Here is a 15795-nt window from a genome sequence, read left to right on the forward strand (position 1 = left end):
CCTTTCAAAACTTATCAGTTCTTTGCTCAAAAGGTTAAGTGGTTACCTGGCTTCCAGAATAATTTGCTCTATATTCCTCAGAATGCTATTCAAGGTGTCCAGTCTGTCCCTAACTCCCTGTCTAGTCTCCGTCCCTCTCCACATCATACTTCTTTAGCTAATTTGAACTTCTTAACCAATTTCAAATCACGGATACCTGCTTGGCCCTGAGTCTTTGATCAAGTTTTGCCATGGGCCAGGAATGCCCTTTCTCTTCACCTCTACCTGTGAAAACTCCAATCTCCCTTTTATGCCTGCTCAAATGCCACTTCCTTTATGAAATTGGCTTTAATTCTTGCTGCTGGAAGTAATTCCATCTTCCTATAGGTCCTCATAGAATTTTGAATCTATTTTATGGCAGGTATCAAACTCCATGCTTCTATTTTCTGCATACATACTGCATCAGCTCTTAATGTACACATTTCCTATGGGAAGGCTGTTTATTCCTTACTTTGGTATCTCCTCCAGCCTCTTCATTCCAACTTATATACTGAAGATATTCAATCAATATTTTCTGAATAAATATATTAACCATACTTATTCTTTATTATTATTATTATGCTGTTTGTAGGGCTTCCCTGGTGGCTCAGAGGTTAAAGCGTCTGCCTCCAATGCGGGAGACCCTGGTTCGATCCCTGGGTCAGGAAGATCCCCTGGAGAAGGAAATGGTAACCCACTCCAGTATTCTTGCCTGGAGAATCCCATGGATGGAGAAGCCTGGTAGGCTACAGTCCACGGGGTCGCAAAGAGTCGGACACGACTGAGCAACTTCACTTTCACTTTACTGTCTTGCCCTTTGTAGTAATAAACAGGTGTATTCGTTGGCTAGGGCATCTGTAACATAGTACCACAAACTGGGTAGCTTACAGCAGAAATTTATTATTTCACAGTTCTGGAGACTAAGAAGTCTGAAATCAAGATGTCTGCAGAGCCATGCTCCCTCTGAGACTATGAATAAAATACTTCCTTGCCTTTTCCTAGCTTTTGGTGGTAGCCAGCCATCCTGAGTTTTCCTTGGTGTGCAGTTGTATCAGTTTAATCTCTGCCTCCACCTGTCGCATGGGTTCTTGTGTGTGTGTGTGTATCTGTGTCCAAATACCTCCCTGCCTTTTTTACTGAGATATGATTGACATGTAGCATTGTATTCGTTTTAGGTGTATAACATAATGATTTGATATATGTGTGTGTGTGCTAAGTTGCTCCAGTTGTGTCCGACTCTTTTTGATCCCATGGACTGTAGCCCACCAGGCTCTTCTCTCCATGGGATTCTCCAGGAAACAATACTAGAGTGAGTTGCCATGCCCTCCTCCAAGGGAACTTCCCAGTCCAGAGATCGAACCTGTGTCTCCCGCAGCTCCTGAGTTACTGGTGGATTCTTTACCACTGAGCTACCAGGGAAGTCCAAGAATACCGGAGTGGGTTGTTATTCCCTTCTCCAGGGAATCTTCCTGACCCAGGTATTGAATCTGGGTTTCCCACATTGTAGACAGATTCTTTACCATCTGTGCCACCAGAGAAGCCCCCTTGATTTATGTATACAGTTTGAAGTCATTATCACAATAAGTTTAGTTAACATCTATTACCCCACATAATTATAAAAATTTCTCCCTTATTAGAAGGACACTAGTCATATGGTATTAGGACCCACCCTACTCCAGTATGACTTCAACTTAATTGTATATGCAATGATTCTATTTCCAAATAAAGTCACATTCACAGTTACTGGGGGTTAGAACTTCATCATACCTTTCTCTGCTGCTGCTGCTGCTAAGTCACCTCACTCATGTCCTTTCTCTAGGGTACACAATTCTGCCCACAGCACTAGGGAAATATGAATTCTTATATAACTAAATCCAGGTTCTCATCTAAGTCAGACTTGCTTAAATTACATCTATATGCTTTTATTTTAAATAATTTGCTGCCCAGCTAATCATGGAAAGCAAATGTGGAGAGAGCCCATGACCATTGCCCACGGGGCATTTCAAAATTCTTGTGGAGATGAACTAGGCTAATTTTTAAAGGGGTAAAAATGATGGAATATTTTAAAATAGAATACTCTACATTCTGTACAGGTTTCATTGTAAGTGTGATTTCATGGTATCTATGTTATGTCTGACCTCAGCTGTGGCTTCCCTCTGCGGTCCTGGGGATGGTAAGAAGCAGGCTTGAAATAATCATAACAGCTCTTAAAATTTATTGAGTACCTACTGTTTGCCAGGCACTTGGCTAAGTATTTACCATGAATTAGCCCATCTAATCCTTAGCACTATGTGAGAGGAAATATTAGGAAATATGATTATCCTTATGCTTATGTATACATATATGCAGAATGCTTATGCTCATTCGGTCGTGTCTAACTCTTTGCGACCCTATGGACTGTAGCCTGCCAGGCTCCTCCATCCATGGGATTCTCCAGGCAAGAATACTGGAGTGGGTTTCCATGTCCTCCGCCAAGATATCTTCCTGACCCAGGGAACAAACCAGCGTCTCCTGAGTTTCCTACATTGGCGGGTGGATTCTTTACCACTGAGCCACCAGAGAAGCCCACGTATATGCAGACCTTCATATAAATCACCTGCTTATCAGTAGCTTTTATTTTGCTTGTACAAAGGTCTTATTCACGGATAGTAACAGTCATTCCTGAATAGTGATGAGGTAAATACTGCAATCGTCATTCTTATCTTTGACTTTTTGAACAGGAAAAGACTGAAAAGCTAGTGCTGGAGGAAACTGCATATGAAGAAATCGAAAGGGATTTTCAGGAGGTTCTCAATGAACTTTCAGGGGACAGAAGTTTGGAGAAATTTAGGGTTGAATATGAGAAGCTTCATGCTGTCATGAAAAAGTCTTATGACAATGAAAAGCGTCTGATGGCCAAGTGCAGAGAGCTGAACGCGGAGATCGTGGTTAATTCCGCAAAGGTCGCCACTGCCCTGAAGCTCTCTCAGGATGATCAGACCACCATCGCATCCCTGAAGAAGGTCAGTCATCTTCTAGAAAAGGAACCACGGCGAGCTGCCATAAATGCATCCCATCTTTAAAACACCATCCTTTCATTATGTTGGCAGCTCTGGTAGTAAAAGAGTTATTAAGTAAAAATTTACATGATTTATGTATTCATTAAGCCTAGGGAATAATGGAAATTTTGAAAATCTTATGAAATTTTATGAAAAATAATGAAAATTTTCATTTTCAAAGAAAATAATTTGCTTGAGTGAATTTCACTATGTAGAAAATAATGTAGAACCTTACTGACTTGGTTCTAGGAAATACTGGGTTAGCAAAAACATTTGGCCATAAGTAAGTACAATATTAGGAATCTCAGTATCTCTTGTTTGAAGAAAGATAAGTATTTAAATACCTTATGGTGATTGCTTGTTAAAGATATTTTCATATTCCTATTTTTTCCAATATTTTGGGAGAGGTTACCTTGAGAATTTCCAGATGGTAGTTTTTATGATCTTTTCTCTTATCACCCTTTTGCTTCTGCAATGATTGTCCCAGTTTCTCATAATGGGAGAATAGGGATTCAGTCTGGAGGAGTGGTTATTGAGGAAGTATGGCTTTATTTTACACTTTATTTTTTCATCCTCAAGTATGTTACATTGTTTTGAAGGTGAAACACAAACGTTCCTTGTGGATTGTAGGGTGATAAGAGGTTAAGATATTTTATAATTGAAACCCTAGTGCTGAAAAATAATCACAAAATGTTTAGATAATTCCCTTGATATCATACAGTTAAACATACCCCAATTTTTTCAGTGTCCTTCTCTCTCTATTGTTATTTTCTTCTAATCTTTGCAGGAATACCAATATAAGAAGGCTTTAAATCATTTTATGATGAGAACTCCCTCCCACTTTTTATTGTAAATTAAAAAACTGAAAATTAAAGTCATGAATTGACTAAAATATAATTGGTGATATTGCTTCAGACAAGAACTTCGTATAATCATATTTTCATTTAAATATCTTTCTTTTGTTTTGCTGAAAATAGTACATATGGTTGCTACAGAAAAAACTATCCCATGAACTGACATTTTGTTTTGAATCACTAAATTATGTGCTGCAGTTACCGAAGAATCATCTCTTTCTAATGTAATGGGACGAATTTATTTAATTAAATACTTTCTTCCACTCATTTTATTCCTTGTCACATGAAAGTAAAATATTTTCACCTTAAACATATAGATTCTTATTTGTGTAAAAGGGCTCACATTCCACTTGATGAAATTTTGCAAGAAAATTAAGTGGCAGGGCAAAACTCAAGTCTGTTGCAACATTTACTGTCCTTCATCCATGTACTCTAAAGCCTGTGATTCTCTTTTAAGTATTTCTGTTAGTATTCCACATTGCATTCAGAATAGTATTGCTTTTCCCCTATAAGCATTCGATGAGAAGGCTAAGCTTGGGTTTCTGGAAATGGGAATTATCAAGGCTGTTGTGTACAATTAGGTGACAGTCAAGGCCTCGTTTCCATGGATGGTGCTAAAGTTCACATTGCCATCCAGGAGCTCACTTAGGGCCTGAGAGCAAAACATATTTTTAGTATGGAATCTATGAAGAGCTTCACATTTAGGACTTGGGTCCAAGACCATTCCTTTTTTCCTTTTTTTTTCTATAAAATATCTGGACTTGGAAAGCACATAAACTTTCATTTTAGGTTTTGTGAACATATCTTAACATCTTTATTAGAAATAATCCCACTAGTTCTAGCAACTCTTGCAGTATGTGAACCCTGTAACTACATTCACCTACACAAGAAGAAATACCCTTTGCCAGTTTCCATCTTTAAAACAGCTCTTCAGTATCGACTAACTCATGCCAAACAATGCAGTAAGTCAATATACATTTAATACATAGTGTATAAGGTATAATCTTCTGTCCCTATAAATAACTTCTATATTGTACTTGTTTTATTATTCTATTTATTCAATTTATGTTGCATCTGGAACCTAGTTTGGTTTTTCTCACTGATATCCCACGGCTCATCTAGGAAATTGAAAAGGCCTGGAAGATGGTGGATTCAGCCTATGATAAAGAGCAGAAGGCAAAGGAGACGATTCTTGCCCTGAAAGAGGAAATAGTGAACCTAACCAAACTAGTTGAGCAAGGATCTGGACTGTCCATGGACCAAGATAGCAAGTAGGTCATTTTACTTTTGCGGAGGCCTCCTTCTTCAACAGACAGCCTGGGGCTTGCTGGTTCTTTGTGAATATAAGACACTCCCTTGTTGGGTTCCCAGAGATAGTTTCTTGTCTATTACTGTTTTTTTTTTTTTCTTTTTAATATTCCCTTTTTCCACACCCAAGAAATTCATTTTTTTCTTTTTTACATAAAGGTATTCTTTTTTTAAACATTTATTTATTTATTTGTCTGCTCTGGGTCTTAGTTGCAACATGTGAACTCTTTAGCTGTGGCATGTGGGAACTGGTTTGCTGACCAGGGATCAAACCTGGACTCCCTGCATTGGGAGTGCAGAGTCTTAGCCACTGGACCACCGGGGAAGTCCCCTCAGGACTAATTTGTGGTTATATCAAACTTCTGGCTCTATAAAGTCAGTGATACAGTTTGAAAATGAGTAAAGATTTTAAGTTTATTTCTATGAAACTTGTATGGAATGGAAATGGCTGACTTTCTACTCAGATTTCCAGTGCCTCCCAAACGTCCTTTGACCCATGACTAGCTGTAACACCATCCTTCCTACTTTCTCAGGTTCTAGGCCAGAAAATAGTTTGCTCTTCACACCTGTTACCCCTCCATCCCTTAAAGTTTTGTCTTGTTGACTCAGTCTTCTAAGCATCACTTCATTCTTCCCCTCCTCCCCATCACCACTGGGTCCCCCATTCTCTGCAGGATTTGGCAGCAGACTCCTAACTGTTCTCTCTGCCTTCAAGGAGACATCTCCCCTCTTTACCATCTTCCATACTAGCCTTATGCTCCTCAAACATGTACTACTGCATGCTTCCATTGCCAACACGTTGCACCCTCGACAACTACCCATTTCCAAAGGATAAAGACCAAAGTCTTGAACATACAAAGCCCTTTGTAGATCTGCCCCAGTCAGACTTGCTAGACTCATGTCCAGCAGCATCATGCTTGCCCACGTCTCTGTGCATTTGGCCATACTGTTCTCAATGCCACGGATCTCTTTTCTTCCCTTCTCCACGCAGTAAACAACTATTCATCCTTCAAGACTCATCTAAAACACCATCTTAACTCTATCACCATCAGCTTCTCTATTCCAGCCTTGTCCCTAGCCCCAGACCTAATGACCAGGCAGAGGAGTCATTGTGTTCCCTGTTTTCCATAGGACCCAATAATTCATGCTTGTGTGCTCAGCTCTGTCTGACTCTTTGTGACCCCATGGACTGTAGCCTGTCAGACTCCTCTGTCCATGGGTTTATCCTGGCAAGAATACTAGAGTGGGCTGCCATTTCCTCCTCCAGGGGATCTTCCCGATCCAGGAATTGAACCCATGTCTCCTGTGGCTCCTGCATTGGCAGGCGGATTCTTTACCACCTGAGCCAGGTGGGAACCCTGTCATAGGACCCAATGTTTCCCTCAAAGATGGCACTTATCATGTTGTACTTAAATGATTTGCACTTCTCTGCCCATTAAGCTATAAACTCCTTGAAGGGAGAAAGCTATCTTGACCTTTCCTCTATGAACCTAGCACTCTGCAGGGCATGCAAAACCTTGCATTAATTAATGAACCAGGAATGAGCATGCACTTCCTTAGGCATCCTCGACAATGTTTACCTGCTGTTTAGGTTTCCTATGCTTTCTAGATACATTTATCCAATGTTGATAGATAGTTCTAAATGCGGGAGGGAATAGGAAAAATAAACAGAAGATGTGTTCATAATGACTCTGTTTTCTTGTTAAAGAAGTCACATACAATCAGAGTAGCTATTGAAGAGCAACATGAGGCAGCTGATTTCGTTAGGAGGAATTTTAATGAAAATTAGAACATGATGAGTAGGAGAGCTGATGAAGGAACCCAGCTTGCATTTTATCTTCCACAGTGTACTTAGATGTAGCGGTCTATCTTTGCAGTAACCTTAGAATTACAGGTCGTCTTTTTGGAGAAGAGTTTGCAATTTTGAGGGTTCCTTATTAAACAATCATATCAAAGGATGGTCAGTACATGTATCCAATCACTGTGTTCCAATAGTCATTTGATGACTGTCAGCTACAAGCATCTTAAATGCAAGTTCTCTGGTTCCTTAGCTCTAAAGTAGCTGCCTTGTTCTAGATGAATTCTGCTGTAGTGGTCTTATCAGACAGATTTTCTACTTTCAAAATGCTAATTCTGAAGAACGTCATGCCAAACCATATGCAATTGTTTTTGAAATGCTGAGGTAACTGGTTTACAATTTATATCAATAAACATTACTGCATACCCTCCTAAAAGGCTTCCCAGGTGGTAAAGAACCTGCCTGCCAGTGCAGGAGACATAAGAGACGCTGGTTCAATCTCTGGGTTGGGAAGATCCCCTGGAGGAGGGCATGGCAGCCCACTCCAGTATTCTTACCTGGAGAATCCCATGGACAGAAGAGGAGCCTGGCAGACTGCAGTCCATGGCGTTGCACAGAGTCGGATACAACTCAAGTGACCTAGCAGGCATGCGTTCACCCTCCCAAAACTGGCATCACTAATAATTTTCCAAATTTTGTTCTTGGGAACATTTTATGCGGTATGTCCCTTTGGGAGAGTGAATGAATGAATGAATAAAAAACTGACTGTGTATTGTTTGCTTAAGCTTTTGCTTCATTTTAGACTTTATAGCTGTGGTTATAGCTCTCCAGTGAATGTATTAAGCAAATAATTTCCTAAATTGACATCTCCTTAGGGTTAATTACAAGAGCTAACAATAGCTCTTGTTAACTATAGTTTTATCGTAACAAATTCAAATACAACAGGAATATGGGAAGTCAGAGGTAAAAATCAGCCTGTCAACTCTTCCACTTTAAACTTCATTCCTCAGAGATAACTGGTTATCAGTTTGGTACCTAATCTTGATATAAAAATGCCTATAGCACACACACATGGACTGTAATTGCCTAAAAACAAGAAAAGGGATCATATTATGCGTATTATTACTGGAACGTCTTCTTTTTCCAGTTAACAACTCACAAATAGCTCCTGTGTCAGAGATAAAGATCTCTCTTTCACACTTGAACAGTGTTGATCCTTGACCGAAAGTCTTTCCCCTGAAAATGAGTTCAGAGGATGATAAACAGGATCTCTGAGCAGATGGCTGTGGCTGCTAAGTCTGACTCCCATGTTCTTCTTTCGTAGTATCCGGGATTTGCTGAAGTTCAAAGAAGAAGTGACAAAGGAGCGAGACCAGCTGTTGTCAGAAGTGGTGAAATTGCGAGAGTGCTTAGCTCAGACCATTGAACAGCAGCAAGAAATGGAGCGGTCCAGGGAAGAGGCAGAGCAGGCCATCATCCAGGTCTGTTCTGAACACGGAGAGAAAGATGAAGAAACATCACCTTCCAGAAGGAGCTTTTGTCCTTCTCCAGTCTCCCTTCCCGTCTTGTTCCTCTCTCTGATTTACCCCCCTGTTCCCCAGATGAAGCATCCATGGTTCTGCTTGTTTCTGTGGTTGGTTTTTGCAAGAGCAGTTTTACTTGAGTCATTCTTCTCAATAGCCTTTGCCTGAGAAGTCACCAAGACAGGCACTGCTTACGTTTCTGGCCCAAGACCGTGTCCCCTGTGACAGCCAGGATGCCCTGCCTCTGGGGATGGTGGAAGCAGTTCCCCCGGGCTTTCTCCTTTGTGAGGAAGCCATCTATGAATCCTTCCATACACTTTGCTAGAAAGCCAGGGGTCAAATAGATAGTACACAAATGCAAGCTTCAGGAGAATAACAGGAGACTCCTTCGAGCCTGAGATAAAATAATGACTTTTCACAGAACTTGGCCATCATGATAAAACTATACGGTACTGTGTTTAGCAATATCCAGGACTCATGGAGAACACATTTTCATATTTAGGGTAGCTGGCTACATTTTACTTTGTTTTTATCGATGGAGAGTTGGATGAATTCTTTCCATGTTTGACCTCCCTAGAACTCTGGACTTCCATATTTAACTGGACTTTATACCTTTCTTTGTGGATTTGTTCCCACCATCAGGGTATACATTTGGTGCCGAGGCTCTGAAAAACAATACAGAATATTCTTGAAAAGTTTGAACAGTGGGGTTCAAAGATGACTCTCCTACAGGAGAAATACTACTAAAATATCACTGCCCTGAAAATATCCGAGAGAGGGAGAAGCTCAGCTTGTTGACACTCGTCCTAGAGAGGGGTTCATCTCTTCCCCGCCTGTCCTTTCTATGCCCATAGTTCCAACAAGAAATCCAGCAACATCAGAATGAAGCTTCACGGGAGACCCGGAAGAAAGAAAAACTAGAGAAGGAGCTCAGGCAGATTCAGATGGACATGGACAGCAGGCAGACGGAAATCAGGGCGCTGCAGCAGTACGTGCAGAAGAGCAAGGAGGAGCTTCAGAGGCTGGAGCAGCAGCTGAAAGAGCAGAAGGTGGGCTGGGCAGGGCTGCGCCGTGGGGCCTGGCCAAAGGTGATTCTTGAATTTCCTCTGGAAAGCAGCAAATCCCTTCACTGTGGATGTTGATGGATGTTGGTAACACAGCACGTAGCGCTGTGTTTGGTCTTTGAATGACTCTGATGGTAGAGATGTCCTCCCCTGTCCTATGCCCTCTCCTCCCCCACCCCACCCCCCCCCGCCACTCCAACAGGTTAATCTCTTTTTACCATTTTACTGATATATAACATAACACAAAGAAAAGTGTATAAGTCACAGGTGTACAGCTTGATGAATTTTCTGCCCTTGAACACATCTTGGTCACCTGTATCCAGCCTTGGAGAAACAGCACTGCAAGAGCCTCCTCTTTTTGCGCCCCCTCCCAGTCACCCCCTCCCACAAAGGTCAGCTCTCTTCCGAGTTCTGAGCAGACATTAGTGCTGCCTGCTTCTGTACTCTACAGAAAGGAAATCATACAGGAAGTACTCTTTGGTGTCTAATGTCTTTCTCCTCATATTGTGTTTGAGATTTATTTATGTTATTGCCAGTTATAGAACCACACTGTCTAATGTGGTAGCTAACCACATACGGCTATTTACATGTAAATTATTTAAAATCAAATCAAATAAAAAATTCGGTTCCTCAGTCGCAGCACCATTTCAAGTGCTCATAGCCACATGGGACTAGTAGATACGAGAACAGAGAACATTTAGTTCATTGCACAAAGTTCTATTGGACAGAGCATTCCAGCCTGTAAATATAACATGATTTATTTTTAACATGGTTATTTTGAAGTTTCGAGTTTGGAAAACCACACACAGTCTTTATGAGTTCTAAATATCATACTTTTCTAACATTTCCTCTCTAGTAACTGTTTAAGGTAACACAAATACTAATCTGTCTTTTCTAATTTCTTAAAGAATCAATTCATGTAATTTAAAAAAGTCATTTTTTCAAAGTATGTCCTTTTCAGAAGTTTCCAAACTATTTTTCAAGCCATCCAGCATTTTTCTACTTAAAAAACTAGATATTAGAGCACATTCATTTGTCAGTTGCTTTATTAATTTTACATAAAGCCAGAAATCAAGTAGATAATATATGATGTGCAATATACATGAGAAAAATATGAGGCTTTTTTTGAGCATGAAAACCTTTCTTTGAGAGGTTTTTGGTCATCGTAAAACAATAGTCAGAACCCATGGAAAAGCTTATTTAGTCCTTATTGATGGGAAGTTGGATGGATTTTTTCTGTGTTTAACTTTTGCTTGAATGGAAGTTATTGGAATAAGTGTTTTCTAAACTATCTTCTCCCCCTTCCCCCCCCCACCCCGCTTTAACCTTTTTGATATCCCTTCATCTCCCCAGTATTTTCCCAATAGAAATGACCTCCCAAAATATGTGTGTTTATAAATATGTATTTGTGAAACCATATCTTCTTAGGATAGTCAAAGTAAGGAAGAGGAAAATCAAACTGACTCTGAAGTCAGGCAGTTATAAATCATTCCACTACTGTTCTACAGTTTTGACTTAAGTTAGATTAAGGAGAATTGTCTCTTATGTTGGTGTTTAGTGAAAGGTTCTGTTCACGAAAGTATAGGCATGTTAATGCAGGATTTGCTTCTGAAGATGTAGCTTCTGAGCCCCATAGCCGATAAAGCCTGCTTGAATCTCTAGCTCATTTGCAATGATTATAGCGATTGTTGTGTATGCGAAGCCTGCCAAATGGCAAACAGGCATTAAAATATTTATCCACCACCTGTGAACAAGGCTTCCCAAGGCTCCCAGAAAAAAAAATTGTGCTCTCTGTGTTATTCATTAGAAGGCATCATTTCCCTCAGCCATTTAACAGTCATCATATTTGAGTGCATTTGTGCTTTCACTGGGGAGCAAGAACCATTTCTGCAAAGATGAAAAAATGGGTGGTTGCCTTGCCTGTCCCAGGAAGTCTGCCTGGTCTCCTGTGTGGGTATGCAGCTCCTGTAAAAGCATTAACCAGCTTGTTCTGCATCTTTCAGATACTCAACGAGAGAGCCGCAAAGGAGCTGGAGCAGTTTCAGATGAGAAATGCTAAACTTCAGCAAGAGAACGAACAGCACAGTTTGGTTTGTGAGCAGCTATCCCAAGAAAACCAGCAGAAGGCGTTGGAGCTCAAAGTAAACACGGAGTGACATATCTGTTCCTTTGGCGCGCCCTTTTTCATTCCCTAGTAGTGTAAATACAGGTTGATCCATGCTGTTGGGAGCCCTTGGCTGCATAACCTGCATTAGCCTTGGTCCATCAGAGGCAGGTGTAAACCTACAGTGATTGCTTGATGCCCAGAAGCAGTTTAATATAATAGCGTCCATTCTTACAACATTGCAAAGCTGATTCTTGGTCATATGATTATGCAGATATTTTCCAAAGCGAGCTCAGATGTTCATCTCTGTAGTTCAGCCTTGCAAGTTACCAGCAGCCCAGAGCTAGAAACCATTTACACATGTGAGTGACAAAGAAGTCAGATTATATTTCACTGCTTGTATGGAAGGGGAGGGTGGGGGGTGGACTGGTACTGTTTGGTGTCTACTTTTAGGACTGCAGAATCATGGTTTTCACTTCTGTCCAGTGTAAATTTCAAGAATGGTCTCCCTTCACTGAAGAGTGCTTGCAAATTAAGTTTGGATAACCGTTTTATACTTGGATACATATTGTCTGCCTAGCAGAGTGGCTTTATGTTTATCAGCAGTTCTGAAAAATCCATAAACCTTATTCTAGTATTGTTAGAACACTGGGCAATGACTAATCACAAAAATACGTTGATTCGAGTAGTAAATCTTAACAGTCTTTGTGTCACAGCCCCTTTTGGGAATCTGATAAAAGCATGTGTGTGCATGCATACACACATACATACATACACACACTAATATTTGTACATCTTATATATTATTTTGCATGCAGTCTTAGAAATTTTTCTGAAGTATCACTATGAGGCCTAGATTAATGACTACTGAATTAGAACATTTTATTTTTTAATTGAAAGGGATCTTAGATGAACTAATTTGGACCCCACAGGATCTGAGACTGAGGAACATTTAAGCAGTCCAGAAAGGCTTGACTCACTGTTCTTTATGAGAATGCTCCAAGTTAAAGCAGAAATGAAATGACTACTGAAGGCAAAATAATGTATTAGCCCCTAAGGTGAAATTAATGTAAAAATACTTAAGTCAATAATTCTCTCCTTTGGTAACGTGCATGGGGCACCTTGAAAGATGGAGTATTTTGTTATCAGATCCTAAACCTCTGGGATTCTGTTTCTAGCAGTGCTCTGAGCATAACGTGCCCAGCTAAGTTCAGTCTCTTCATTATCAAAACTGAGGATAATTGCCACTCTTTATTTGCAGAAAAGCAACTAGTTTCTAAGAATGGCAAATTTTTAAAAAAATTCATAAAACTTGAAGTCCAGAGACAAAAATCTGGTGCTTTGCTTTGCTAGAATTGTCATTTTGATACCTTTTGATATCATGTAGACTTGCTCATGAATGCCACCCTGTCCTTCTGTCCATATGCACAGTCATAGACTAATGTACTCTGCAGAAGTAGATGTTTTTCTGGAATTCTCTTGTTTTTTTTATGATCCAACAGATGTTGACAATTTGATCTCTGGTTCCTCTGCCTTTTCTAAATCCAGCTTGTACATTTGGAAGTTCTCAATTCACATACTGTTGAAGCCTAGCTTGAAGGATTTTGAGCATTACTTTACTAGCATGTGAGATGAGTGCAATTGTGCAGTAGTTTGAGCATTCTTTGGCATTGCTTTTCTTTGGGATTGAAATGAAAACTGACCTTTTCCAGTCCTGTGGCCACTGCTGAGTTTTCCAAATTTGCTGGCATATTGAGTGTAGTACTTTCACAGCATCATCTTTTAGGATTTGAAATAGCTCAACTGGAATTCCATTGTCTCCACTAGCTTTGTTCGTAGTGACGCTTCCTAAGGCCCACTTGACTTCATACTCTAGGCTATCTGGTTCTAGGTGAGTGATCATACCATTGTGATTATCTGGGTCGTGAAGATGTATTTTGTGTAGTTCTTCTGTGTATTCTTGCCACCTCTTCTTAATATCTTCTGCTTATGTGAGGTCCATACCATATGGCCTTTATTGTGTCCATCTTTGCATGAAATATTCCCTTGGTATCTCTAATTTTCTTGAAGAGATCTCTAGTCTTTCCCATTCTATCATTTTCCTCTATTTCTTTGAAATTGTTCACTTAAAAAGACTTTCTTATCCTCTTTACTGTTCTTTGGAATTCTGTATTCAGGGTGTATCTTTCCTTTTCTCCTTTGCCTTTCATTTCTCTTCTTTTCACAGCTATTTGTAAGGCCCCCTCAGACAACCATTTTGCCTTTTTGCATTTCTTTTTCTTGGGGATGGTTTTGATCTCTGCCTCCTGTGCTGTGTTACAAACCTCTGTCCATAGTTCTATAGGCACTCTGTCTATCAGGTCTAATTCCTTGAATCTATTTCTCACTTCCACTGTACAATCATAAGGGATTTGATTTAGATCATACCTGAATGGCCTAGTGGTTTTCCCTACTTTCTTCAATTTAAATCTGAATTTTGCAGTAAGGAGTTCATGAGCTGAGTCACAGTCAGCTCCTGGTCTTGTTTTTGCTGACTGTATAGAGCTTCTCCATCTTTGGCTACAAAGAATATAATCGGTCTGATTTTGGTATTTACCATCTGGTGATGTCCATGTGTAGAGTTGTCTTGTGTTGTTGGAAGAGGGTGTTTGCTATGACCAGTGCATTCTCTTGGCAAAACTGTTAGCCTTTGGCCTGCTTCATTGTGTACTCCAAGGCCAAACTTGCCTGTTACTCCAGGTATCTCTTGACTTCCTACTTTTGCATTCCAGTACCCTATGATGAAGAGGACATCTTTTTATTGGTGTTAGTTCTAGAAGGTCTTGTAGGTCTTCATATAATTGTTCAACTTCAGCTTCTTTGGCATTAGTGGTTAGGGCATAGGCTTGGATTCCTGTGATGTTGAATGGTTTGCTTTGGAAAGGAACCGAGATCGTCCTGTTGTTTTTGAGACTGCACTCAAGTACTGCATTTTGGACTCTTTTGTTGACTATGAGGGCTACTCCATTTCTTCTAAGGGATTTTTGCCTACAGTAGTAGATATAATGATCATCTGAATCAAATTGCCAAAATTCACTGGATCATAGAAAAAGCACAAGAATTCCAGAAAAACATCTACTTCTGTTTCATTGATTATGCTAAAGCCTTTGACTATATGGATCACAACAAACTGTGGAAAATTCTTAAAGACATCTTATCTGCTTCCTGAGAAACCTGTATGCAGGTCAAGAAACAACAGTTAGAACCAGACATGGAACAATGACTGATTTCAATTGGAAAAGGATTACGTTAAGGCTATATATTGTCACCCTGCTTATTTAACTTATATGCAGAGTCCATCATACAAAATGCCAGGCTGAATGAAGCACAAGCTGGAATCTAGATTGCCAGGAGAAATATCAATAACCTCAGATATGCAGATGACACCACCCTTATGGCAGAAAGCGAAGATGAACTAAAGAGCCTCTTGATGAAGGTTAAAGAGGAGAGTGAAAAAGCTGGCTTAAAACTCAACATTTGAAAAATGAAGATCATGGCATCTGGTCCCATCACTTCATGGCAATAGATGGGGGAACAATGGAAACAGTGACAGACTATTTTCTTGGGCTCCAAAATCACTGCAGATGGTGACTGCAGCCATGAAATTAAAAGACGCTTGCTCCTTGGAAGAAAATCTATGACAGACCTAGACAGTGTATTAAAAAGCAGAGACATTACTTTGCTAACAAAGGTCCATCTAGTCAAAGCTATGGTTTTTCCAGCAGTCATGTAAGGATGTGAGAGCTGGACAATAAAAAAGGCTGAGTGCTGAAGAATTGATGCTTTCAGAGTGTGATGGTGAAGAGTCCTTTGGAGATCAAGGAGATCAAACCAGTCAATCTTAAAGAGAATCAACCCTGAATACTCACTGGAAGGACTGGTACTGAAGCTGAAGCTCCAATCCTTCGCCAAGTATTCACCTGATGTGAAGAGCTGACTCATTGGAAAATACCCTGATGCTGGGAAAGATTGAAGGCAGGAGAAGGGGACGACAGAGGTTGAGATGGTTGGATGGCATCACTGACTCAATGGACATGAGTTTGAGCAAA

General features: G+C 40.2%; 1 protein-coding gene across 1 annotated transcript in view; it reads left to right on the plus strand.

Annotated features, from left to right (window-relative positions):
- CFAP58 (cilia and flagella associated protein 58) overlaps positions 1-15795 on the plus strand; it is a 106645-nt gene that overhangs the window by 6290 nt on the left and 84560 nt on the right. The window contains exons 2-6 of the mRNA XM_006050100.4: positions 2739-3020; positions 5033-5181; positions 8341-8497; positions 9394-9588; positions 11607-11744. Coding sequence (XP_006050162.1) covers positions 2739-3020; positions 5033-5181; positions 8341-8497; positions 9394-9588; positions 11607-11744 — 921 coding nt within the window. The remainder of the gene's footprint in view (positions 1-2738; positions 3021-5032; positions 5182-8340; positions 8498-9393; positions 9589-11606; positions 11745-15795) is intronic.

This window comes from Bubalus bubalis, chromosome 23, assembly GCF_019923935.1.
Source record: "Bubalus bubalis isolate 160015118507 breed Murrah chromosome 23, NDDB_SH_1, whole genome shotgun sequence".
NCBI classification, from domain to species: domain Eukaryota; kingdom Metazoa; phylum Chordata; class Mammalia; order Artiodactyla; family Bovidae; genus Bubalus; species Bubalus bubalis.